The 25,860-nt window shown below is 35.1% G+C and overlaps 2 protein-coding genes across 2 annotated transcripts; both read left to right on the forward strand.

Moving 5' to 3' along the window:
* The first annotated feature begins 15,431 nt into the window (after positions 1 to 15,431).
* Positions 15,432 to 18,218, forward strand: LOC123265991. The gene is made up of 3 exons (XM_044730007.1): positions 15,432 to 16,211; positions 16,292 to 17,055; positions 17,130 to 18,218. Exon 3 carries the CDS (start codon positions 17,249 to 17,251, stop codon positions 18,083 to 18,085), a length of 837 nt encoding a protein of 278 aa, XP_044585942.1. The 5' UTR covers positions 15,432 to 16,211; positions 16,292 to 17,055; positions 17,130 to 17,248; the 3' UTR covers positions 18,086 to 18,218.
* Positions 18,219 to 19,989: 1,771 nt separating this feature from the next.
* Positions 19,990 to 22,413, forward strand: LOC123265990. Its single transcript, XM_044730006.1, has 2 exons — positions 19,990 to 21,001; positions 21,103 to 22,413. The coding sequence occupies exons 1-2, from the start codon at positions 20,209 to 20,211 to the stop codon at positions 21,216 to 21,218; spliced, it is 909 nt and encodes a 302-aa protein (XP_044585941.1). The 5' UTR covers positions 19,990 to 20,208; the 3' UTR covers positions 21,219 to 22,413.
* The last annotated feature ends 3,447 nt before the right edge of the window (positions 22,414 to 25,860 follow it).

Raw genomic sequence — 25,860 nt, forward strand, 5'->3', positions numbered from 1 at the left:
TTTTTACTGTAACTGCACACATAATGTGATTTTCAAAAGATTCTTACTGCACATGCACGATATTTTCTTATTCAGTTTGCAAAGCGGTCTGTTTAAACCTTACTTCCATATAACAATAATAGTAACTAACAATAATAATAATAATCAATAAAATTGACAACAATATCATCAATAATAATAATAACATTAATATTAATAATAATAATGGTCATAATTATTATTATAAAATATTAACAAAGTTAAGAATGCTCAGGGGGTTGTCCCCGGAGTCCCGATTACTCCGAGGGCACCAGTAGCCCTGAGGCTCCATCTATTGCTCGCTGAACTTCACCCGCACAAGGTTAGATCGCTTAGCAGGCTTTCTCTCCTGGCAGATTTGGAGGAACCTACAGGCATGACAGCATCCTGAAAGACTGTTTCATCCCTCCTGGCCTGTGCCGGGGCTCGAGAACCCAATGGCATAAACAGAGTAGCCTTGTCGAAGAGCCACATCAGGAAGTTTGTTGTGATCTATCCGGCCGAGTTTCAGCCAAAACGTTCCAATAGAATATCTCCTGCAGCAGATAAAGGCAGCACTGCGGTGACGAAGAGTTGGCACAGTACTCGGGCAGCACAGACGTTGATAGCGCAACCTCTGCCAGCACATTGCATCATGCTGACAAAAGTGCCGTGCATGCGAGCGTCTCCTGGGTGTTGTTTCACACATCCTGCCATGACGTCCAGTTGCACCTGAGCAACCCATTGTCTTCCAGAGTGTTAATGACAAATCATCTGGCAAAGGAATATGAACCCTTCAGTCTTCAGGGACATCAGGCCAGTTGACTTTTAAGAAGCGAAAATGAATTTAATCGTGTTTGAAGTTGAACATCACAGTGGGATTCTTCTCTGTCCATCAGTTGCCCCAGTGAAGTTCGGCGTTCCCAATTCCTCCCTTCGCAGCCCCGCGCTCCTCCAAGACCGCGTTTCGTGCCGCATATAGCTGCCTTTACAAGAACGAATTCCTGCTGCGCATCTCCACAAGTCGAATTAATTGCATAGCGAACAGAGAGAGAACCCATGACTGACGAGATCCCCAACCATCTATCACATCTGTAAAGCTTCAGAACGAGTATGAACTCCCAAGTCCCTGCTGAACTCACATAGTCGAGTCAAATGCCTGTTGATTTTGTCACTTGTTCGACTGAGAGAAAGCTGTGAACTGCATCACACACAACCCATGGCCTTGCTGCTCGCTCATCGTCTGAGCGTTTTGAAGATATTTAAAAATTTTAAATGATTTGCAGTGTTACACCATATTTTTATTATTTATATATATAATAATTTACTAAAAGCAAACACTAATTTCCTGGCTAAATATTATAACGGATAATAAAAAATATTTCATCAATTGTAATAAATAAAATTATGCGAATACCTAACGGTCCTTTAGTTATTAAACATAGAATAATTATGGTCATTAATAGAAAACGTGACATCAATCAATGAAAGATAAAAAAAAAATAACATTATAGTGAAAATAAAAAAAAAAATTATTATAATTCATGAATGAACGCATAATTATAAATAAAAAGTACAGCCCTGGTTTAACCAATGCAGAGACTGTCGAGTCAATGATTTAACAACGTAGGTAGTGACATCTGAAAGCGACTATAATTATCAGACAGATTTTTAAGTGTAATCTGAAAATATGAACATAGGTAGTGACATCTGAAAGCGACTAAAATTATCACACTGATTTTTACGTGTAGTCTGAAAATATGAAACATTGGAAATGAGGTTTTTAGTTAAAAAGTGTTTCTATGCAGATTTCTGAATAAAAAAAAATATAATAGGTAAAATTCAAACAGTTATATTCAACGCTGCCTGAACCGGAATAATTCTGATTTATAAAAGTAAATGATTTTTCCGTAAAAAAATTTGTCCCTAACAATTTTGGTATTAAAAAAAATTAAGAGATAATTTTTAATTTTTATTTCTGTAATAAAAATACTTATCAGTAATATTAAAATATAAACTTATTTCACGAGAAGATATAAGTATGATATGAAGAATAGTATATATTGATGAACTAAATTATTAATTAGAAACTTTGCATTTCACATATATTTTGAAAGAAAATTAAGAAAATTGAAACATTTTTGTAATTAAGATAATTGTAAATTTAACTTATAGTAAAAGCTCTTAAAAGTTACCCAGGTTGTCTTTCTTGCTCTTATTAGTGTTTTATGAGAAATTGAGACAGAACTACGGTAACTTTTAATAGCTTTCACTGTTAATTTAAATAATTCAATGCCCAATAATTTAATAACAATCATGACAATAATAACAATAAATATTATTATTATCATTTAGCAGTATATGTACAAGTAAGTATGCGTACGACTCCGCATGTTTACAGCTCCGTATACATACGACGTTTTTCGAGTAAAATTTGAATTTCCCGGGAATGTTTTAGATTGCTTCGTATACATACGGAGCTGGATCGTTCACATTTGCCGTACCTTTAGCCACGTCCAGTTTAAATTTAATATAATACTTTCTCGCTGAAAGTTTACGGTAAATCAAAGTAAATAAAAAATAAGAAGGTAATTGTAAACAAATCACCTAAGTTTCATTAAAACATACGTGATGAATCCTGTCGAGATTGGAGTTTACTTGAAGCTACAGTTTATGTAAAAATTATTCCAGCGCACCCTGGCGGGTGTAGATGCAAGCTGTGAAACATTTTTTTTTAACTGTAGTTTCCCATCTAATGAAGGATTACTATGCATTCTCGAATTATGTTGTCTGTGGCAGATACCTTTGCCCATCGAAAAAAAGTCAGGATCGAAATTTTTGCGTTGCTATAGTTTATGCTGATTAAATTTATTGATTTTAAGCAGATAAATGGTTATAATTGGATATAATTAAGTAATATCGGGAAAATAAGGTATAAACTACTGTTATAATAGAAATCTAAAAAAAAAAAGGAACCGTAGAATTTAATAAAACTTGCAACCTCAAAAAAACGTGATGCTTACAGTAAACACAGTCGGTAGTCTCGCGCACCGTTTACAACGGAATTTTTGAACGGACCTTGGCGCCAGATTCTACCGAATCTGTGAATCTTCCAGTCAGAATTAATTTTTTCCAACCAGTATCATTCTATAATCTATTCTTATCTTAAAAAATAAAAAATAAAAATGAAAATGATCGAAATTTTAAAATTGTTATTTTTTGGGATTACATATAAAACATTGGAATTATTATTTTGAACTAACATTTTATAAGAATGTAGGTAGGAAACGATAAATCTATTTCGTAACATAATGTAATATATAGTGTTCTTTGTTTTTGATAAAAGTCAGTCATATATAAACTGATTCAGCTTGTTGTGGAATTTGGGTTGATATCGCATAGGTCTAAGCAATGTCATCTCGTACTAGGATTTAAATTCGTCAATTTTTTTCATATTTGTTCCAAAGTGTTTCGTTGAGCTTAGATTATCAAATTAGGAACAAAATTATGTTTTCGAGCTCAAAGAGCTTGAAAACGTAGAAATAGTGATTCACTTGTTCAATTGAAATGAGCGGAAAGAAGCCGAGGTGGCCTGAAAGATACACAGTTTCACATTTTTTGTTTCGTACGATTTTTCAATCATTTGTATTGTAAATTACTCATCAATCGATAAAAAAACTCATCAATCAATTTGGACAATAGCATAAGAAAAGGCTAATTTTACCATGCTACAGGAATAGACTTTTTGAATAACGAATCATATCGACGTTATAACATAAGCAGATGTGATTAGTCCTGTTGACAAATGATCTGACCGGTGCATTTTTCATGATTGATTAGGCTTAAAGATTTTATGTCTGTTTATGTATGATCAGGACTGATCAGTTTTTACCGGCGTGTATAGAAATAGAAATGACAACCAGCATGGGGTACAATTAATAGTTGAATGGATGGCCAATCCTGTTGAAAATAAAAATTTATTTGTGTCGATTTTAATAAACCAAACAATGGAAGTTAAGATTTATTAGGCACGTTGAAGAATCAGACAAAAAGTCTTTCGATCTCCCTTATTCTACTGGATGATTTCTTTGCTGATAATGCTGCATACGATACATTGCAAGTGGGGAACTAATTTCATGTACTCTACAATTTTTTGAGTTAATTCATAATTTACTGAGTTATTTAATCATTAATCCGTCTACTGCACGACTTATAATGCGCAGCATTAGATAGTGCTCTACGATCGAATAGATTTTTTTCTGCGATTTTGTAACTATTTCAATTACATGGTTAGTAATCCACGTAATTTTACTAACCCGGGAAAAAATGATCAGGTCTGATCATACATGATCAGGTCTGATCATACATGAACAGATCTGTTCATGTCCGATCAGATCATTGAATGTCAAATTAATAATTACTTCTCATTAAATATTTGTATATATTAATAAATAATGTTTTATATGGTCGGACTTCATTCCCTATAAACAATAAATAAAAAAAAAAACTATGATAGGTAATTTTAGGGATATAACACGAACGGTCACCCATCCAACTATTGATCCCACTCAATGCTGCTTAACTTTAGATATCCGAGTGTGCCTTGAAGTTCCTGTCTGCCGTGCTGCTGTCTTATAAGACAGAAAGATTTTAAAAGAATATAACGAGTCAAATTAGTTAATTATCAATTGATGTGAGAATTTATTCTATAAAATATTTGAAGTCTCTTAATTAATTTGATTACTTCACCGAATTTCATTATTATAATATCACTTTCAATTAAATCATAAATGAAATTATGAGACAGTAATAACAAGGGCAGACCAGAACTTCCCATAGTGTACGTAATAAATGTTTTTATTTCATAGTTATTTAAACATCATATTACATATAAATTTTGCACTTATCGATAATTAGAAAAAAAATTTTTTTTCGAACTTTAAAAAAAACTGCTGTTTATTTTCCAGACTAGATCAGACATGAACAGTCATGGCCATGCATGATCAGGCTAAATCTTGTAGTATTATTTGATAAAATTTATTATAATAATTATGATTAATAATAAAATTATTTGGCACTCATAATAAGAATTTGTTAATATTTAATCAAATTTATTAACTGTTCATAGTATTAAATATGTATTGGCCCTTTCAATGGTCTTTTGGCTGTTGGGTCTAAATATTAGTAAATAAATAAATAAATGAATAAATAAATAAACTGTTAATAAATAATTTTTTAAACTCACTGATTAAACAAAAGGATTAAAAGTATCAAAATAGGATTAAAAAGTATTTGATTTTCAATAATTTGAATCCTTTCAATTACTAACTCATATGGAAAAAATCATTTTTAATCCTTTCGTTTTTTCAGGGCTGATAGGTTTTAATAAATATCCTCTTACAGCTCACAAATTATTTATTTAACAAATATTCGTTAACTATTAATAAATATTAATTATCTGTTATAGAAAATATTCTTTTCCGTAAAAAAATTTGATTAACAATTAAAAAATCCTTTTACCAGTAGGTATTAAAAAATAAATTCATAGCAGAATCTTATCAGTTTCTACAAAATTAATTATATTTCACTCGTATTGTTAATTTTCTATTAATAAAATACTATTACGATATAATAATATAATAAATTAAACTAGAAAAATTAGGAAAACGGTTGACCCTAAAGGCCATCCCTGCAACTTCCCGCTAATTCCATACTTGACCCTGATTAAACAAATTAGAAAAAGTTCAACATGATGGATTATAATGATGAGAACATCATAAAAAAAAAACTTTTGTAGTGGGAAGTTTGAAAGTTTTGCGGTCCAAAAATTTTTAAAAATTGCGTTATGAAGACTGAAGTACCAAAGTTAAATATCTATAAAATTTACTAAAGAAAAATTTGATTTTTGTATTATTTTAAGCTCTCTAAGCTCCAACATAAAACTGGTCGATGCTTATAAGCTCTTCGAGCTCAAAAGTCTAACAGAAGTTTGATGAAACCGTATTTTTTAAATGTTCAAGCTACCATAACTTTAGAATGAGTCAACCGATTTTCACGCGGTTGGCAGCAATTACTGTATTTTTTTGAGTCCTATAAACATTTTGTGAACACAAATTAATCGGATATGACATTTTGGATTTTTTCTTAAAAAATCAATTCTTTTGAATTTTTTTCGTCAACGATATTTCACGAACGAATTAACTGATTTTGATGCCGTTTGCGGCGATCGACGCGGTATTTCAAGGTTAACAAAATAATTTATTACACAAAAATCGATCTGACATGAATTTTACGAGTTATTTGAAAAAATACACTTTTTTGTTATTTTTTTGCTTTTTTCGTCAACGGTATCTCGCGAACGAATCAACCGATTCTGATGACGTTTGCGGCGATCGACGCAATATTTCAAGTTCAAGAAAATAATATATTACACAAAAATCGATATGACACGAATTTTACGAATTATTAGTAAAAATACACTTTTTTCCGTTTCTTTGATTTTTTTTCGTCAACGATATCTCACGAACGAATCAACCGATTTTAGAATTGATCAATAGGGCCGTTTAAAAGTTATTCCGAAAAAACAACTTTTGAAAAAAATTTGTTTCTTAGTTTTATTGAGATTTCTTGAAATCTACCTGTCCGAATCAGTTCTAGTCTACAGAAAATCTAAGTTCAGTGAAGCTCTTTCGAATGCCACCAGTTTCGATTTAATCGGTTAAGCCAATCAAAAGTTATAAGAGGTTTACATACATCTACACACACACACACACACACACACACACACACACACACACACACACACACACACACACACACACACACACACACACACACACACACACACACACACACACACACACACACACACACACACACACACACACACACACACACTCGGGGCAGAAGAGATACTGCTACCGGTTGCGTCTCCCCGAGCGGATGGGAGAACGCTCGCTGTCCTTGGATGACACTTAATCTCTTAGTTGATGAGGTACAGCGGGTAGGAGCCAAGCAAAATAACCAAACAAAATACGCTCCCGTGGACAAAACTCCCCTTTAATGGGTTGGTCGCACTAACTGACCTAACAAGACGATCGTTCTCTGCTGTGACCCACTGGGAGTGACCGGAACCTGTATCGTAGTTTCCGACGATGCAGGCCACGGCTGATGTGAGCTTGCTCTACCGAGGTGTAAGTTGCAGCAGTGGATCAGGAGCCAGCCACTTCGGGCCTTGATCAGGAAGTACGCAGTGAGTGTTAGAGGTCGGAATCTTCACCGCTCCGAGCGAGTCTAGTCCGTCCGTGTATTCCGGGACTGGCTAAGTGTCGGCTAGGCCTCAGGGAACTGGGGTAGGAGTACTATCTCCGAGGGTACACCCGTTCCTAGTTATGACAACCCGCTCCACTCCGTACGATGCGCTGGTAAATCAAAAAGTATGAGTAATTCACAGGAAACAAACAAGAATGAAAACGGGCTCCATGCCCAACAAGCAGCGATTGAAGCAAGCGCTGAAAGGAAGAGAACGCAAGCGCTGGAACGCCTGGAGGAGCTGACTAATGAGTTAAATAATCTCGTTCAGTCAAAAGTCAATATCCACAAGGAGATCAAGACCAAGGCGACTAGTGTAACTAACGCCCTTCGAAGGTTCAAAAAACTGGATGAAGAATGGCGATTAGCATCGCGACGCACTCCTCGTGCTACACCGGGGCAAACCAACCAAGTTGTAGTTGTGACTGACGAAGCAATGGATACCGGAGCCGAAGGTGACGGTGAATCGGTCATCGAAGACAAACGAGAAACTGTCACGAAGACTGGAAAAAGGAAAGATCGATCCTCTCCAGACCCAACGTGCAGCCAAGTCACCAAGAAGAAGGACCTGAGACAAAGCCCTCCACAAAGAGCGACAATGCAAAGGGACGAACGGACAAAAGCGATTGCTTGGCAGAAAGTCCAGTCCAAGAAAGAACAAAGAAGGCAAAGGAAAGAACAGCTCCCAAAGCAATTTCCCGAGGAGCCCCGTCCTGAACCTAAACGGAAGAAATCGCGAAAGTGGATCAGGCCAGACGCACTGATCATCCGCCCAGCTGAGCCGGCGAAGTACGCTGAGATTTTGCGTAAAATAAAAATGATGTCCCTGACGAGCAGGTCCGTACTACGGTGGATAAGATCCATAAAACTAGGGCCGGAAACATGCTGATTACGCTCTCTAGGAAGAGCTCCGATAAAGGCCAAGCTTTACAGAAAACCATCGAGGGCATCCTACAAGAAGAGGCCAAAGTGATCTGCAAAGGTCCACAGGAAGACGTCGAAATCCGAGACCTTGATGACACTACAACCAGGGAAGACATTCAAGCCGCCTTGCAGATGGCAACCGGAGAATCCTGCGAGGTATCGCTAGAGGCAATTAAGATCCGAAAGGCCTACAGAGGTACCCAGACTGCCGTAGTGACTCTACCAGCAGCTGCAGCGCGGAAGATATTGGAAGGAAGCGGTAAAATCCGTATCGGCTGGGTAAACTGCCGAATTAGAGCCACGAGAAGACCAACCCAATGCTTCAAGTGCTGGCACTTCGGGCATCATGGATTTCAGTGCAAAAGTAGCGTAGACCGATCTAAGCTTTGCATCAGGTGCGGACAAGAGGGGCACAAGATCGCTGGTTGTAAGAATCCAGCCAAATGTGCATTATGCGCTGAAAACCAAAGCGCAGAGAACTCTGCCCACTACGCCGGCAACCACAAATGCCCGGTATTCCAAGAGGCGCTTCAGAGGTTAATAAACAAAAGAACATGAAGATACTGCAGCTCAACCTCAATCATTGTGAGGCTGCGCATGACCTGCTCATGCAAACTATCCGCGAACTAGAGCCTGACTTAGTAATAATAGCAGAGCCTTACGAACACCTGAATACCCAGTCTTGGGAATCTGACAGCACTACCAAGGCTGTCATCTGGTCCTGTGGTAAGCATCCCTTCCAGAGTGTAGTTAACAATGATAATGCCGGCTTTGTAGCAGCAACAGTTAACGGCATCCGTTTCTACAGCTGTTATGCACCACCTAGCCTATCCATTGTTGAATTCACTGAATTCTTGGACAAACTGACCGAGGACGCCAAGCAGCATTATCCAGTCGTGATTGCCGGTGACTTCAACTCCTGGGCAGTAGACTGGGGCAGCAAGCAGACCAATGCGCGAGGAAAAGCACTACTGGAAGCTTTTACTACACTAGATGTAGTCCAGCTCAACAGTGGTGATACGCCAACCTATACTAAAGGGGAAGCAAGCTCTATTGTAGATCTCACTTTCGTCAGCAGCAGCCTCATCAGTGGGAAATACGACTGGAAGGTGATGGATATCTACACAGCCAGCGACCACAAGGCAATTCTCTGGGAAATATTACATGACCGGAATACAAGAAGACCAATCAAGTCACTCAATACCATTGGATGGAAAGTGAAGTCTTTTAACACAAGCACATTGATAATAGCCCTGAATAGTGAACCGATTACTACTGGACCAGCAGAAGAAATGACCAAGGACCTGATGAAAAGAGTTGTCCAGGCCTGTGACGCAAGTATGGTCCGGAAATGCAGCATAAGCCAACGCCCGGCAGTACACTGGTGAAACGACCACATCAGCGTTCTTCGGAAAGAGTGTCTAAGGAAAAGGAGAATATCCCAGCGTGGCTATCGACGACCTAACTCTGCGGAGCTGGTCGCAGAGTACAAAAAAGCCCGTCGATTACTGAACAAAGCCATCAAGGATAGTAAGAGGCAATGCTGGAAAGAGCTCATCAACGAGGTGGACAAAGACCTGTGGGGTAGACCGTACAAGGTGGTCATGAAGCACCTAAAAGTCAAACAAATGCCGGCACCCACATGCCCACAACTTCTGCAGAGAATCGTTACCGCGCTGTTTCCGCAGCAACGCGAGCTTCACTACCAGTTAGCTCAAGGAGATCTGGAGGACATTCCAACTGTCACGGAAGAAGAACTGACGGAGGCTTGCAACCGTGTAGGGAATAATAAAGCACCGGGATTAGACGGAATCCCTAACATTGCCTTAAAAACAGCTATAAAGGCAGCACCGGCATTATTCCTGGATGTTTACAACACCTGCCTCAAAGAAGGGATTTTTCCTCGAAAGTGGAAACAGCAACGGTTAGTGCTGCTTCCTAAAGGGAAAAAGCCACCGGATGAACCGTCATCTTACCGCCCACTTTGCATGCTAGATACAGCGGGTAAGATATTCGAACGCATAATTCACCAGAGAATTGAAGCAGTAGTCGACCCACTCCTGGCAGACAATCAGTATGGATTCCGGAAAGGACGATCAACCCTGGACGCAATCAAACTGGTTGTTGATACGGCCAAGGAAGCAATCGCAGGAACCAGATGGAAGGGTGGAACGAAGAAGTATTGCCTGGTGGCGAACCTAGACATCAGAAATGCCTTCAACTCCGCCAATTGGGAATGCATCATGCAGGCCCTCCAAGAGAAGAATGTACCAGAATACCTTCTTAAGATCGTAGCAAGCTACTTTGAAAACAGGGTCCTGAAGTATGACACGAAGAACGGTCCAAGGGAGTATGCTATTTCTGGAGGTGTACCACAAGGTTCAGTTCTAGGCCCGCTCCTGTGGAATATTATGTATGACAACCTATTAAGACTAACTCTGCCAAGAAACGTCAAACTCGTAGCATATGCAGACGACGTAGCCGTAGTGATCGTTGCCAAACATCTTGACGAGATAAACCATGTGTTCGATCTCACTTTCGAGCGCGTTAACCGGTGGATGGACGCAGTGAACCTGCAACTGGCGCAACACAAAACTGAGGCAGTGCTTATTACCAGCAGGAAAGTGGTAGAGACAATTAAGCTGAAAGTCGCCGAACAAGAAATCACATCACAACCTTATATTCGATATTTAGGAGTGATGCTTGATGCCCGACTCAACTTTAAGCAGCAGGTAGAACACGTCAGTGCCAAGGCGTCAGCAGTGGGAACAAGTCTAGCACGACTGATGCCGAACATCGGAGGGCCAAAGCAGAGCAGAAGGGTACTGTTATCATCTGTAGTCACATCGGTGCTTACATATGGTATATCTATTTGGACCAACGCTCTCGAGATGCAAGAATCATGGAGGAAGGCTGGACCAGTATACCGACGGTGTGCCTTAAGAGTCGCCAGCGCCTTCCGCACAATATCCGAGGAAGCAGTGTGCGTTATTTCCGGAACTCTGCCTCTCAGAGTCCTCGCTGAGGAAAGACGGAACCTTTATCATCGTAAAAGGTCAACTACACTAAGCGCTGAAGAGCTCAGAACTGAAGAACGGCAAAACAGCTTCGACCGATGGCAGCTCCAGTGGGACGCTGCAGAAAAAGGAAGATGGACGTATCGTCTTATACCGAGGATCGACGACTGGCTGAACCGGAATCATGGAGAGGTTAACTACTACCTTACGCAGATGTTGTCAGGACACGGCTGCTTCCGAGCCTATCTTCACCGCTTTAAGCACGACGATTCTCCGGAGTGCCCATCCTGCCCAGGTGTCGCTGAAGACGTGGAGCACGTGATCTTTGCATGTCCTCGTTTTAACCAACAGCGCGATGAATTAGAGAAGATTCTAAAAAAGAGAATTCAACCGGAGACAATAGTAGAAGAAATGCTGTCATCAGAAGCTGTCTGGAACGCCACGAGCACCTTTGCCACTGAAGTGCTTACAGAGTTGCGGTCCATCGAGAGAAAAAGAGCAGAAAACAGAAACTAGAAGGGAGATAGAAATAAAAAACATCTTAGCCACCAGAAGGAAGAGCGGCAGCTAATTCCTCCCCCCGCGAAGAAATGCCTTACGGCGGTACCATGGGGGATCAGAGGATAGAAGAGAAAGGGGTTTAGGGTTTAGTGGGTAGGGGCGTTAGTGTCGAGTTAGTATGACGCTGCGTCGAGTCGCCACATATCCAGGCCAAACAGCTATGCCTAGAATCCGTAAAAAGGATTCCCCCCCCTACAAAAAAAAACACACACACACACACATACATACACACACATACATGCAGACAGACATACAGACACCATCGCGGGAAGGGTCAGGGAAAATTCTTATGGCCTCAAAACGTCGAGATCTGTTGAAAAGTCGATTTTTGCAAAACGGGGTAAAAACAATAACTTCCCGATTTTTCGAAAATCTTCGATTTTCTTAGCGGGAAGTTAAAAATGTAGGTAGCTCGTCTTGACTCTTTTCAAATATTTCAATATATTCTTGCAAAAATTATTCTTACAACATCGATACTTTGCTTGTAATATAGTAATATTCCTGCAATATAAAATTCCACACTTAGTTTCGGGCTCTAGATGTATAGCCATAAACATGTCTATGTATGGTCGCAGTCTAGATATAAACCAATAAATTAGGCCTGACAAGACCTGAATTTTAGACTAATGTAGGTCAAATTTAAACAGGCCTGGTCATGCATGATCAGATCTGGCGAGTCTTACACTTGAGACATTATCACGCATGATCAAGCATGGTCATACATGATCAGGTCTAAATATAATTATGGCTCAAACAAGATCATACACGAACAGGGATGGTCATACCTGCTCATGTCTGATCATGCATGACCAGACCTGAGAGTATCTAACACTTCAGACCGGGTCATACATGATTAGACATGAGCAAGCATGATCATATCTGATCATTTTTTCCCGGGAACCTCTGCACGATTTGATAGATAATTTAATGAAGATTAATTCTCTCACTGGTTTGAATCGATTTAACATAAAACAGTTAGAAAAAAATATCAAAATAGTCAAAAGAAATTTTCTGTCAATCAACACTTTTTTCGTTACGGACACGATAACGTGCGTAAAAATGCACTAATTCAATCAATTTTTTTGTTAGCTTGAGATCCACTGTCAGGAAATTGGTATCAAAAATGGTTAACTTGATTTGAGTCGTTTAATAGTTATGAACAAAAATCTAATATGAATAAAAAAAATACATATAGGTGTTTGTATATTTATATCTATCGGTAAATATTTCAGACAAGAGACAGCTGATAGCGCTGATTGTGGCGCATACTCAGTGCGCATGATCAGTTTAAAATATCAGGGATTCACCACGGGATATTTAAAATAAAAATATTGATAAAGCAAAATACAGAAACACGAAAATAAAAATTCAATACAATATTTTGCATTTTTTAAAACCAATGAGAATTGTGAGCCGTGCACTTTTGAATTTGCCAAACTTTTGTTATGTTATAAATGTTGTCAAATCTGCCAACTCGAAGCAAGAATAGTTTTTGTTAATAACCACGGGCACATAAAGCCACTAAAAACGGATTTTCGGCCCACCCTATTACATACTCTTAAAGGATGATTTGTCGTGGAATCTGCCATTTATGGCTCAAAACTGTCGTCAAATATGCCACTTTTAGTTTGATGTTTCTAATGTCGTCAAAACTGCTATAAAGTCGTCAAAGCAACCGTATAGATTCATATACATATATAGTATATACGTTTATTCATATATTCGGTCGTCAAATCTGCCAACTGATTCAAATGGCAGGTTTGAGGTGTCATCAAAACTGCCGTTGTACGCTGTGGGATTTGACGACGGTCGTCAAACATACCAAATGTCGTCAAACGTGCCGTATATCCTCGAAAATCGTCGTCAAAACTACCGTTAGATATATATATATATATATATATATATATATATATATATATATATATATTGTTTTTGTTATTTTCAATAACTGTCCCTTATCCTATAATTTTATTTTGCTTGAATTTTATTGTTAAATAATTTTCATTTTGTTTGTATTCCATTCTTTCTTATAAAATTCAAATTTTATTTTTTTTCGCGATTTCTATTAATTGTTATCTTGGTCAAATTACACATTATTTTGTTTGCATTCTGTGTTAGTTTAATTCCATGTTAATAATGATTATAATATCTCTTAGTTTGAATTTTTGTATTTTTAAATATCTTACATTTTACATAAAATAAAACTTTAAGTACTTCTAAAAATTATCAGAGATACAATCTTTATTACTCTGGTATATTTGGAATTCAAACAGACGACAAATTTTTTTTTTAATAATTTTTCCTAAGTAGGACACTGTAGGAGGTGAGAGATCCCACCAGATGCAGTGCATCCACGTTACAAAGTATTCAATTTTTATGGGTTTTTTTAGAAATCTGTCCAAAAGGGTCATAAAATGGAAAACTAATGTTTCCGCTGCATGAGAAACTAGATAAAATCTTAAAATAGAACCTCTTAGATAGTACCCGGTTACATGTCGCCTATTTGAACCCGAATTGTATATTACCCGTGTCGAAACGAGGCAATCGTACATAAAAAAAAAACTAAACCTTGAGTAGTAAAGAATAAAAAAAAAATATTACTAATAAAAAAAAAGAAAAGAATGTACGCATTTCAGGCGGACATTACAAAATAATTTTCTTTTTCATGTTTATAATTTATTTTTAAAAAAGCAAAAAATTTTTTAAAAATAGTGAAAAATTATAACTTCGTAATTCATGAAATTTTATCATGAATTCATCATTTTTAATTTTTTGATATATAATATTGTTTATTTAAGTGATTTAAGTTGATTTTTCGTATTTATAAATAAATATTATTATTTTTTTAAACAGTTCGATGTTTAAGGCCTGATAACTCCGAAATGGTTCTCCGTACGCATATATTCATTTGAACAATTTTTGTAGATCGTTAAATTTCCTACAAGAATATGTATCGATCATAGCTATAAAATGCTTCGTTGTTGACTAGCAAAATTCAAAAGTAAAAAAAAATTTTTTTCTATGTTATTTAAATAGAAATAAAAAATTAATTACAGCCACCTCTATACATTAATATTAAGGGCTAAGATTTCTACAATGTCTTCGATTAGGGATACTCTGAAGAATTTTCAAAGTTCTTCGAAAAAAAAAAAATAGTTTGTTTTTTTGAAACAGTCTAATATATGGGTCATTCCACCAAATAAGAACATTTTTACGAGGCGACCCTCGCGGATTATGTTTAAAATTTATGGAGGTGTTCTCTATCATAAGACAAAAATTCCCTAAGAGTTTAAGCTCTTAATACGCAGCGGTCTTGAAGTTATGATTTTTTGAAATTTTGGAAAAAATTTTTTTCCAACTTTTTCGTCAATTTTTCTGATATGAAAAACATTTTTAAACAAAATCGACAAACATTGTATTTTGTAGGAAAAATTCTCAGCTTTTGAATGAAAATATTTATTCTTTCACAAACTCATCAGAAGACCCTTAAAAATTGAATTGAAGTGGAAAAATTGATTTTTTTCGGTGTGCAGCCCAAAATTCTTCAAATTTGAATTTTTTTTCTGAAAGCTGAGAGTTTTTTACATAAAATATAGCGTTTTGCCAATGTGCATATTTTTTGTTTCGTCACAATTAAATTAAATGTTAGATTCACTATGCAGTAATATAATTCAGAATAGTAATATAATTTTCTCTTTAATACTAAAATTATAGTACTCAGAAATTTTGAACCACCTGCTTTAAAGATGAGTCTATACTTCGTCACTTATCATGCAGATGGCAATCACAACTCCCTCTATTTACTTTCATTTTGTAATTCTTTCTTGAGCGATTCATTTTTGGATTGTTTGTTCTTAACAAAAATATAATTGCTCAAGTTTTTAAGTAATAATTATTGCGTTACTTTGATATTTCATCGCCATGAGTAAACGTATACGGTCAATAAATTGTTGTAATCCATTCAATGAGTCACGTAAGTAACTAATATAGTGCACTCGACCTCTTATGTATTACCTCTACGTAGAACCAATTAAATTAATGGCCTTGTGTTCAATATTGACGTTTGACATCTAATTAATCGAAACTTTTAGATAAAAAAGGAGTTAAAGATTTAAGAAAATTTCCCGACGAAGATCGTTGGAAATTTCCTGACTCAGATGACACTTCAATGTTATGTGTGCGTTGTCGATTCCGTGTCAAAGAATATATTCCGCCGGCATCAGAGGAAGAGGAAATTATTTCATGTCAAATTAGTGTTGAAAATCTGAGTATATCAGCTGAAATTTGTACTCGGGGAAGCGGTTTATCTCGAACTGTCAGTAATTTTAGCGACAATCTATGTGATTACAATGATCATTCTTTAGTGTGATTTTTGAAAATTCCTCTTATTGAAAAAGACAGGTAAAATTTTTCTATTGATTAAGTTTTTCATTTACTGAGTGAAAACTTACTTAATTATTTTTCTATGCGTTTAATTTAAGGTTATATTCTGAAAAAAATTATGGAGTAGAAAAACTCGATGAGAGCTATGCTGCCCTAGAGAATAAGTTCCAATCACAATTTGGAATAGTACCTGAATCTACCTACAGAAAGATTAATCAAGATCATTGTTCCATGATAGCTAAAATGAAGAAATTATATAACGCTGAAAGTGACAAATAAATTTTTTTAACAATCTATCATTTTAAAATATCTTCATTTTTTCATATTAATACGATCGATCGTTTGCTTTACAGATCAATAAAAAAGAAGCTGTTTTTAATTTTACCCGACAGTTAAGAAGTCAGTCGTATAGCATCTGAATTTAACTGTTCTTGAAAAATGGTACTGAATCTTAAAAATGATATCAGTGAATCTGAGAATGTTGATTTAGACTCTGGTGAAATGACTACTAATATTTTGAATCCCACAAAAGTTCCAGGCATTCAGCCGCTTAAGTTAGATGTAAAAAAACTTGTCATTGATTTTTATGAAAGCGAAGAAATTTCAAAACAATTAGCGGGCATGAAAGATTTTAAATCTGTGAAGGATTGTGATGGAAATTGAACTAGGGTACAAAAAAAGTTGATTCTTTTGTTTTTAAAAGAATTGTACCAAAGCTTCAAAGCGCAATATAATTCAGTGGCAATCGGATTTTCTAAATTCGCTAGTTTGAGGCCTACTTATTGTAGTCTTGCTGGAAGTAGTGGTACACATGTCGTATGTGTTTGTACTATTCATCAGAATGTAAAATTGATGTTAAAAGGTACTTGTGTACTTGACATTCTCTATAATTGTACTAAAACTAGTTATTAATCTTATTACATTTATTCCATTTAGGATGTAATTTTCCAAAATTTGCGAAAAACACCAATTGAGTTGTAGAATCTCAGCCAATTTACGAAAATTTATTGAATAAATTAGTTTGTAACAATCCAAAAGAATTGTGCTTTTCCAGAATGTGCAATAGTTGTCCAAATAATGAAGAAATCGCTGATTATTTTCGTGTGTCGTTTAATGAATCTGATGTTAATGAAATCCAATATAAAATGTGGACATCAACAGACCGTTGTACTATTGTGAATGTTACTTCAGATTCCAAAGACTTCATCGAGACTTTAGTGACGCAACTTGATAAGCTTTTGAAACATGATTTTATTGCGAAAACACAAAGTCAATTTTTTTCTGATACAAAACTAAATTTAAAGAGCGGGGAATTCGCCGTAGTATTTGACTTTGCGGAAAATTATGCATTAGTTGTGCAGGAAGCAGCTCAAGGCTTTCATTGGAATAATGATCAAGCTACTATACTTCCAATGGTGATTTATTATAACGAAAATGATACTATTAAGCATTTGAGCTTTGTTGGTATTTCAGATTGTCTTAAGCACGACACAGTTTTAATTTATATATTTCAAGAGCAATTGATTGCCTTTCTTAAAAAGAAGTTTGCTGTCATCAATACGATTTTTCACTTCTCTGATGGAGCTCCACAACAATTCAAAAACAAGAAAGCATTTACAAACTTATGTTATCATTATGCTGACTTCGAAATCAACGCTGAGTGGCATTTTTTTGCAACTGCCCATGGCAAAGGACCATGCGATGGTCTTGCGGGTTCATTAAAACAATATGCTGCTAGAGCTTCATTACAAATGAACAATAAAGAGCATATACTGAAACCACAAGATTTGTTTTCCTGGGGAACGAAAAATTTTACAAGCGTTGACTTTACTTTTATAGCTAATGACGATTATTTAATAAAAAAAAATGTGTTAGACGTACGATATTCTTAATCGAAAACGGTGAAAGGTACATAGTCATTACACACTTTTGTGCCTTTAAAAGATGAAATTGGTTATGCTTTCATTAAAACTGTGTCCACATCTCAAAAAAGTTCAAAAATAAAAGTATTTTAATTATAATGAATTTGCGTTGGATTTAATTGTGACGAAACAAAAAATACGCACATCGGCAAAACGCTATATTTTGTATAAAAAACTCTCAGCTTTCAGAAAAAAAATTCAAATTTGAAAAATTTTGGGCTGCCCACCGAAAAAAATCAATTATTCCACTTTAATTCGATTTTTAATGGTCTTCTGATGAGTTTATGAAAAAATAAATATTTTTATTCAAAAGCTGAGAATTTTTCCTACAAAATACAATGTTTGTCGATTTTGTTTAAAAATGTTTTTCATATCAGAAAAATTGACGAAAAAGTTGAAAAAAAATTTTTTCCAAAATTTCAAAAAATCATAACTTCAAGACCGCTGCGTATTAAGAGCTAAAACTCTCAGAGAATTTTCGTCTTATGATAGAAAACACCTCCATAAATTTTAAACATAATCCGCGAGGGTCGCCCCGTAAAAATGTTCTTATTTGGTGGAATGACCCATATATATATATATATATATATAAATATATATATATATATATATATATATATATATATATATATATATATATATATATATATATATATATATATATATATATATATATATATATTAATTATACTTTAAATCTAACATATAAAATTCTCGTGTCACAGTTTTCGTTGCCATACTCCTCCGAAACAGCTCGACCGATTTTGATGAAATTTTTTGTGCCTATCCGGTATCTATGAAAATCGGCCAACATCTATTTTTCATCCCCCTAAATGTTAGGGGTAGTCCACCCCTAAATTTTTTTTTTTATTTTTTAGACAACATTTTTAATTTATATTTTTTTATGATACAACATACAAAAATACATACAATCCTCAATTTTCACCCTTTTACGATCAACCCTTAGTTTTCCTCTCCGGTCGAAAACTGATCAATCGTCATTTAATTAGTTATCCCGGCCAGATGTCTACAGGTGTCACTTCTGACCCAGTAAACAGCACGGAGTAGGGATGAGAACGAAGCCAGTCTCCTTTCTTTCTCACTCCCTACACAGTTGTCGGCCATCATTATTGTTTATGCATCAAGTGTAGTAGTAACGTTGACAATTATTATTTTGCTATCTCAGTTTAACTCTCATATTAACATTTAATCATTCCTATTTTATCAATAATAATTAAATTATCAATTTTGAGTGTATTTTGCACGATTAGTTAATCAAGTGATTTTATAACCTCAAAAGTACTCAACACGTGACACGAGCTTCCAATAACAACAGATTTTGTATTGTAAGTATACTTTTTTTTACTTATATCGAAAATGTTGTTGATCTTATAAAAATGTAATTTTAATTTAATTTTATTAAAAAAATGTAATTGAACAATTAAGATTTTCATAGTTTCCAAAAAATCAATCATTATGAATCTTTATTTTGAAATGTCAATGGAAATATTGGTTGTATGAAAAAATTATAAGAGACAATGTTTTCATAAAATTTAATTTTTTACTTTTGTTTGAAAAATTTTTCCATAAAACTTATATTTTTGTTATAATTTCATAAATTAAAACTAATCATTTCAAAACTGCGGCAAAAATCCTGGCCCTCATTATACTTTTAACATTTTTCATCATTAAATAATTTCATTAATTCTATTTATGTATGTGTTGTACAGTGAGCAATGCCAAGAAAACGCAAAAGGGCTGATTTGAGCCGCAGTACAAGTAAAGCTTGAAACTTGCGAAATAGCAGATCCGAAAGAACAGAAGAACAAATCCAGCAACAAAATACTGATGCACGTGTCAGAATGGCGCAATTGCATTAAGAAGAGCCAGAAGATACACGAGCTGAATGCAATGAAGTCAGAAGATTAGAACAACGACAATCACGCCGTTTCACAGTCAATAGACGAAGAACAAATGACCAACAACGACAACAGGTACATCGAGCATTTATATCTCATTTATTCCTGCGTCTAGCATTCCAGTATGAGCCCGATATTGAATATTGTGCTCATTCAAAAGTGATAATTGGTGCTATGGACAAGGAATGTTTGCATCGTCATGCTCTGAAATTCAAAAATAAGCCAGCTGGGATGTGTTGCGCGTCAGGAAAAATGCTACTACCTGAAATTGAAACACCACCTGAACCATTGAACGGCTTACTTATCGGCACGGATCCAGATTCTAACGTGTTCCTGAAGTCAATTCGAAGATTCAATTCATGCTTTCAAATGACATCGTTTGGAGCAACAGAAATAGTTCGAAATACTAATGCAAATGGTCAACAATTTAATTCTACATTCAAAATCAGAGGCCAAGTTTATCATAAAATGGGCTCACTGCTGCCAATGCCAAACGAACCACATAAATTCTTACAAATCTACTTTATGGGCGGCGAGGATTCCGGAAGCGCACTTGCCAATCGCGTGAATGCACGTTGTGATTATAATAACCTTGATTCACTTTATGCCATGCGCATTGACAGCGAGCTAGATGCTCTTTTGAACGAGCACAACGAGTTGTTGAAAATATTCAAATCACATATGCACCAATTCCAAAGCGATAATCACGCTATCGTCATTAATCCTGATAAAACACCAGCTGGAGAGCATATTCGTAGATTCAATGCACCCGTTGTTGATGATGTTGCTGGAGTCATGGTTGGCGATTGTACAGCTCCACGAGAAATTGTGATTCGTAGAAGAAATAATAATCTTCAGTTCATTGCTGACACACATCGTTCATATGACGCTCTTCAATATCCGCTAATATTCTGGAAGGGACAAGACGGATATTGCATAAACATAAAACAACGAGATCCCGTATCAGGTACTTCATTGATTATTAATTTGATCATTGATCATTTAACAAAACAATTAAATTATTGAACGTAATAAATTTAAATTAATTTTTATAAACATATATTACAGGAGCTGAAACAAACAAGAACGTTAGCTCAAAGGATTATTATGCGTACCGATTAATGATTGGGTTGATCGGGCGCGCCAAGAAGCCCAACAGGCGGATACCTTTCCTTAAGTCCTGAAATATGAAAATTCTGTTATTATGCCTTTTTATGAATATTCTTTTTCCTTTCAAAAATTTTTTTTTGTTTGTTTGTATATATATATATATATATATTGTATATATTGTATATATATGTATATACACTTATTATATTTATGAATCCACTTACCTTCTCTTCATAAATGCCAAGAATCATCTGGAACCAAGTTCCAAAGCCTTTAAAACTACGCTGGATGGTGTACATTCTTCTTCCTTAGCTCACAACTAAGACAATACTGACATTCGACACGGCTTCGCGAAATCGAGAGGCGTGAAAGATTAGCCGTCAGTAAGCATACAGCACAGCGCGAGATTAAAATAATAATTTTAAATCTAAATATTGGCGCCAGACGACTCCTCCTGTTATTCTTTTTATTATGTTAAGATATATTAAGTTAAACAAAATAAAATTTGTAAGTGGCTCTCGCTTATGGGGAAAGTCGCCATAGGAAAACCGATAAGCTATACTAGGTTCTCGCTTTTCCGGGGGAATGTTATGTCCACCTTCAATTTTTTTCTTTCTTCAAATTTAAATCATCCGCGCAGATGGAAGACTTCTCCATACGCGAAAGCCACCATGAAATAGAAGCTACGCGACTGCTGGTTAACTAGCGGGGACTTCTGCAACCTCAGCACCGTGAGTATTTAAAAAGGCGATCAACAGCCAACGCCTTGTCTTAGTTGGTTAATTCGACTTCCGCGTTTAACTGACGGGCCTGTGCCTTGTAGAGTCCTTTGCTTTAATTTGCACTGCACTTAGAGAAAGTTTCGACGTGGTTTAACCGGCAGGCCACGTATTAGTTTTAATCTTAGAGAGTCGTATTCTCAAAGTTCTAATTTGCTCTGCACTTAGGCGAGAATTCGACCAGTAAATAAATTTTAGAGAACCGTAATCTCAAAGTTCTAATTTGCTCTGCACTTAGGCGAGAATTCGCTCATTAAGTCTATTCAAAATTCCCTAAAAGCTAGTTTTGCGCACTTTACCCTACGGGGGACTGGAGGACGTTAGCTCAATCAAAGTATTAAAATTCATTAAATTAAATTACGTTAAAACCAAATTTGTGAAAGTGTAAGTTTTGGCGTTTACAAAAATAAATCTAAATAAAAGTGAAATCAGATTTGAATCAGTTCATTTCACAAAATGAGAAGCCCGTAAAATAAGCAGTCCAATTCCATCCTAATCCATCCGCTGCAAGGACCAATCAGAAAGCCCCAATCCAGGAAAAGGCGCTAACAGCAGCTCCGGAATCACGGATCCGGTAATAACTAAAAATCCTGCAAAGAGTAAGTACATCTATTCTTAATAAAATCCGTAATCAGTCTCAAACGAAGGCGTGGTAAATTCGTCCGTCGAAAACGTCCCACATAAATAATTAAACAACGGAATTAAAACCTCCGTTGCGTATTCTTTAAATCGTTAGTCCAAACCTCCACCGTTTACGCTACCGCTCTAAAAACGCCCTTGGACATAACATTATTAACCGAATAATAAAAAATTAACCAGATAAAAAGAAATGCAAATAGAACAAGTTAAAGATTTAAAGAAATAAAAATAAGTAATTGGTAATTTAATATAAGAAATGACGTAAATTAATAGTTTAAATTATAGACGAACTTACTAAACCGTAATAAAAATAATAATAATACCTATCTGAACAAAAATACAATTATAAACATTTAATACGAAAACATATTTTCACCGGTTCCGGCCGGCTTAGTATCAGGCAAACATGAGCTTGGAAGAGTAGATATTCCTACTGCCGCTCCGCCGTCTCACTTGCACCTTCGTTCTCGTCGCCTCGCTTGCAGTTTTGCTCGCAATCATACTCATGACCATCATACTCTCGTTTCCCTTAAGTCAACCTGTGACTTATTTTGATAATAATAATTACTATTTTATCCATGAGCCGAAATAAATCAACTGTTAAACATCTTTTGACAAGTCCGAGTTCATAATTTTTCAATTTTACTTATAGTAATTAATATTTTACCAATTAACCGAAACAAATGAGCCATCAAAACTCACTTATTTATTCTGAGTCGAGCTATGACTTATTTTAATAATAATAATGAATATATCATAAATTAACTAAAATAAGTGGGCCATCGATACTCTCACGTTTTCCGTAAGTTAACCTGTGACATATTTTGATAACAATAATTACTATTTTATCCATAAGTCGGAATATTTCAGCTGTTAAACATCTTGTGACACGTCTGAGTTTATAATTTTTTGATTTCACTAATAATAATAAATATTTTATGAATTAACCGAAATAAATGAACCATCGATACTTTTTAGTTCCCCTTTTAGGCGACCTATGGCTTCTTTTGATAATAATAATGAATATTTTATTAATTAACTAAAATAAATGGGCCATCGATACTTCCTCGTTTCCCTTTAGTCAACCTGTGACTCATTTCGATAATAATAATAATTACTATATTCTTCATTAGCCGGAATAAATCAGCTGTTAAACATCTTTCCACGCGTACGAGTTAATAATTTTCTAATTTTACTAATAATAATTAATATTTTATTAATTAACGGAAATAAATACACCATGGAAACTATCTTGTTTCCATTTAGTCGACCAATAAATTATTTTGATAATTATATTTGATATCTTATCAATTTACTAAAATACATAATAATACTAATTGATATTTTATCGATTAACCAAAATACATGGGCCATCGATAATTTCTCGTTTCCCTTGAGACAATCTGCAACTTATTTCGATAATGATTGCTATTTTATCCATGAGCCGAAACAAATCAGCTGTTAAACATCTTTTGACCCGTCCGAGTTGATAAATTATCAATTTTACTAATTATAATTAATATTTTATAAATTAAACGAAATAAATAAGTCATCAATACTCTTTTGTTTCCGTTTAGTCGACCTATAACTTATTTTGATAATAACTATTAATAGTCTATCAATTAACTTTAATAAATGGGCCATCGAAACTCGCTCATTTCCCTTGAGTCAACTTGTGACTTATTTCGATAATAATAATCACTATTTTTTTCATTAGCCGGAATCAATCAGCTGTAAAACATCTTTCGACCCGTTCGAGTTGATAATTCATTAAATTTACTAATAATAATTAATATTTTACTAATTAACCGAAATAAATAAGCCATCGATACTCTCTCGTTCCCCTTTAGTCGACCTATGACTTTTTCTGATAGGATTAATTAATATTTGATCATCTAACGAAAATAAGTGGGCGATCGATCCTCTTTTGGTTTTGTTGAGTCAACCTGTGACTTATTTTGATACCAATAATTATTATTTTATACATTAGCCGTAGTAAATCAGCTGTTAAACATCTTTCGACCCGTCTGAGTTAATAATTTGTTAATTTTAGTAATAATAACTAATATTTTATCAATTAACCGAAATAAATAAGCCATCGATACTCTCTTGTTCATTTTTAGTCTTCCTATTCACAGCATTATTTATATTTGTAAAAATGCTTACCGTAAGATGGACGGTGTGGCTTAATGTATATAGAATAAGCGAAAGGAAATTTAGTATAGACCAGATGGCTCAAATGGTAGAGTAGCCGACATGTCTTCGGAAGGTTCTGGCTACAAATCCCAGTCCGAGTTATCTAATAATTTTTACTCGCATATTCTATAAACTCACATTAAGATGATCTTCTCCACATTCCTTTCTCAATTCTTTCTTACCAATATCCTGTTACATTAATGTGGAACGCTTTACGTAATAATTTACAAATTCGGTAGAATCTGGCGTCAAGTTCCGTTCAAATCCGTTGTAAACGGAGCGCCAGACTAACAAGTGTGTTTACTGTAAGTAGAACGGTATTTCGAGGTTGCGAAATTTTATTTACTTCTACGGTACTTCATATTCCTAAATTTTATATTATAACAGTAATTAAAACTTTGTTTTATGGATATCAATTAATTATATTAAATTATAACAATTAATCTACTTGGAATTATTAAATTTTATCAGCACAAACTATAGCAAGCTCTAAAATTTCGATCCTGACTTTTTTTCGATGTAAAAAGTGACATGCCACAGACTAAGTAATTCGATAATGCATGATAATAGTCCAATAGATGGAAAACTACAGTTAAAAAATTAAATTACACAGCTTGCATCCACACCCGCCAGGGTGCGCTGCAATTATTTTTACATATACTGTAGCTTCAAGGGGATAGTTTGCTATAAAAAATGCAGCCAACTTCAGATTTAAGTTGGTACCAATTGCAAATTTTTATAATTATTAAAAAAAATACTGAAATCCGAACAAAAACAGTTCACTGTAAAAATATCGCGCCAAGTCCACGTTCATAAGAATATTAAGAAAAACAAAAACTTTTTTTTTCTTTACAAAAAAAAATAAAATAGAAAAATTAAAAAATCCAAGTAACCGATATGATTGTATATGATTTTCGGAAATTAAAAAAAATTTTGTTGTAAATTTGAAAATTAAGAAAAAAATTTTGGAACGTACTTGGTGTGCGTCATTGTGTATTTCAATTTTTTAAAAGTCCTAGTAAAGAGATTTAACGATTTTCATGAAAAGTACAATATTTTGCAACCAAGCACACTAAATACGTTCCAAAATTTTTTTCTTAAT

This window comes from Cotesia glomerata, linkage group LG5 (assembly GCF_020080835.1).
Source record: "Cotesia glomerata isolate CgM1 linkage group LG5, MPM_Cglom_v2.3, whole genome shotgun sequence".
NCBI lineage: Eukaryota > Metazoa > Arthropoda > Insecta > Hymenoptera > Braconidae > Cotesia > Cotesia glomerata.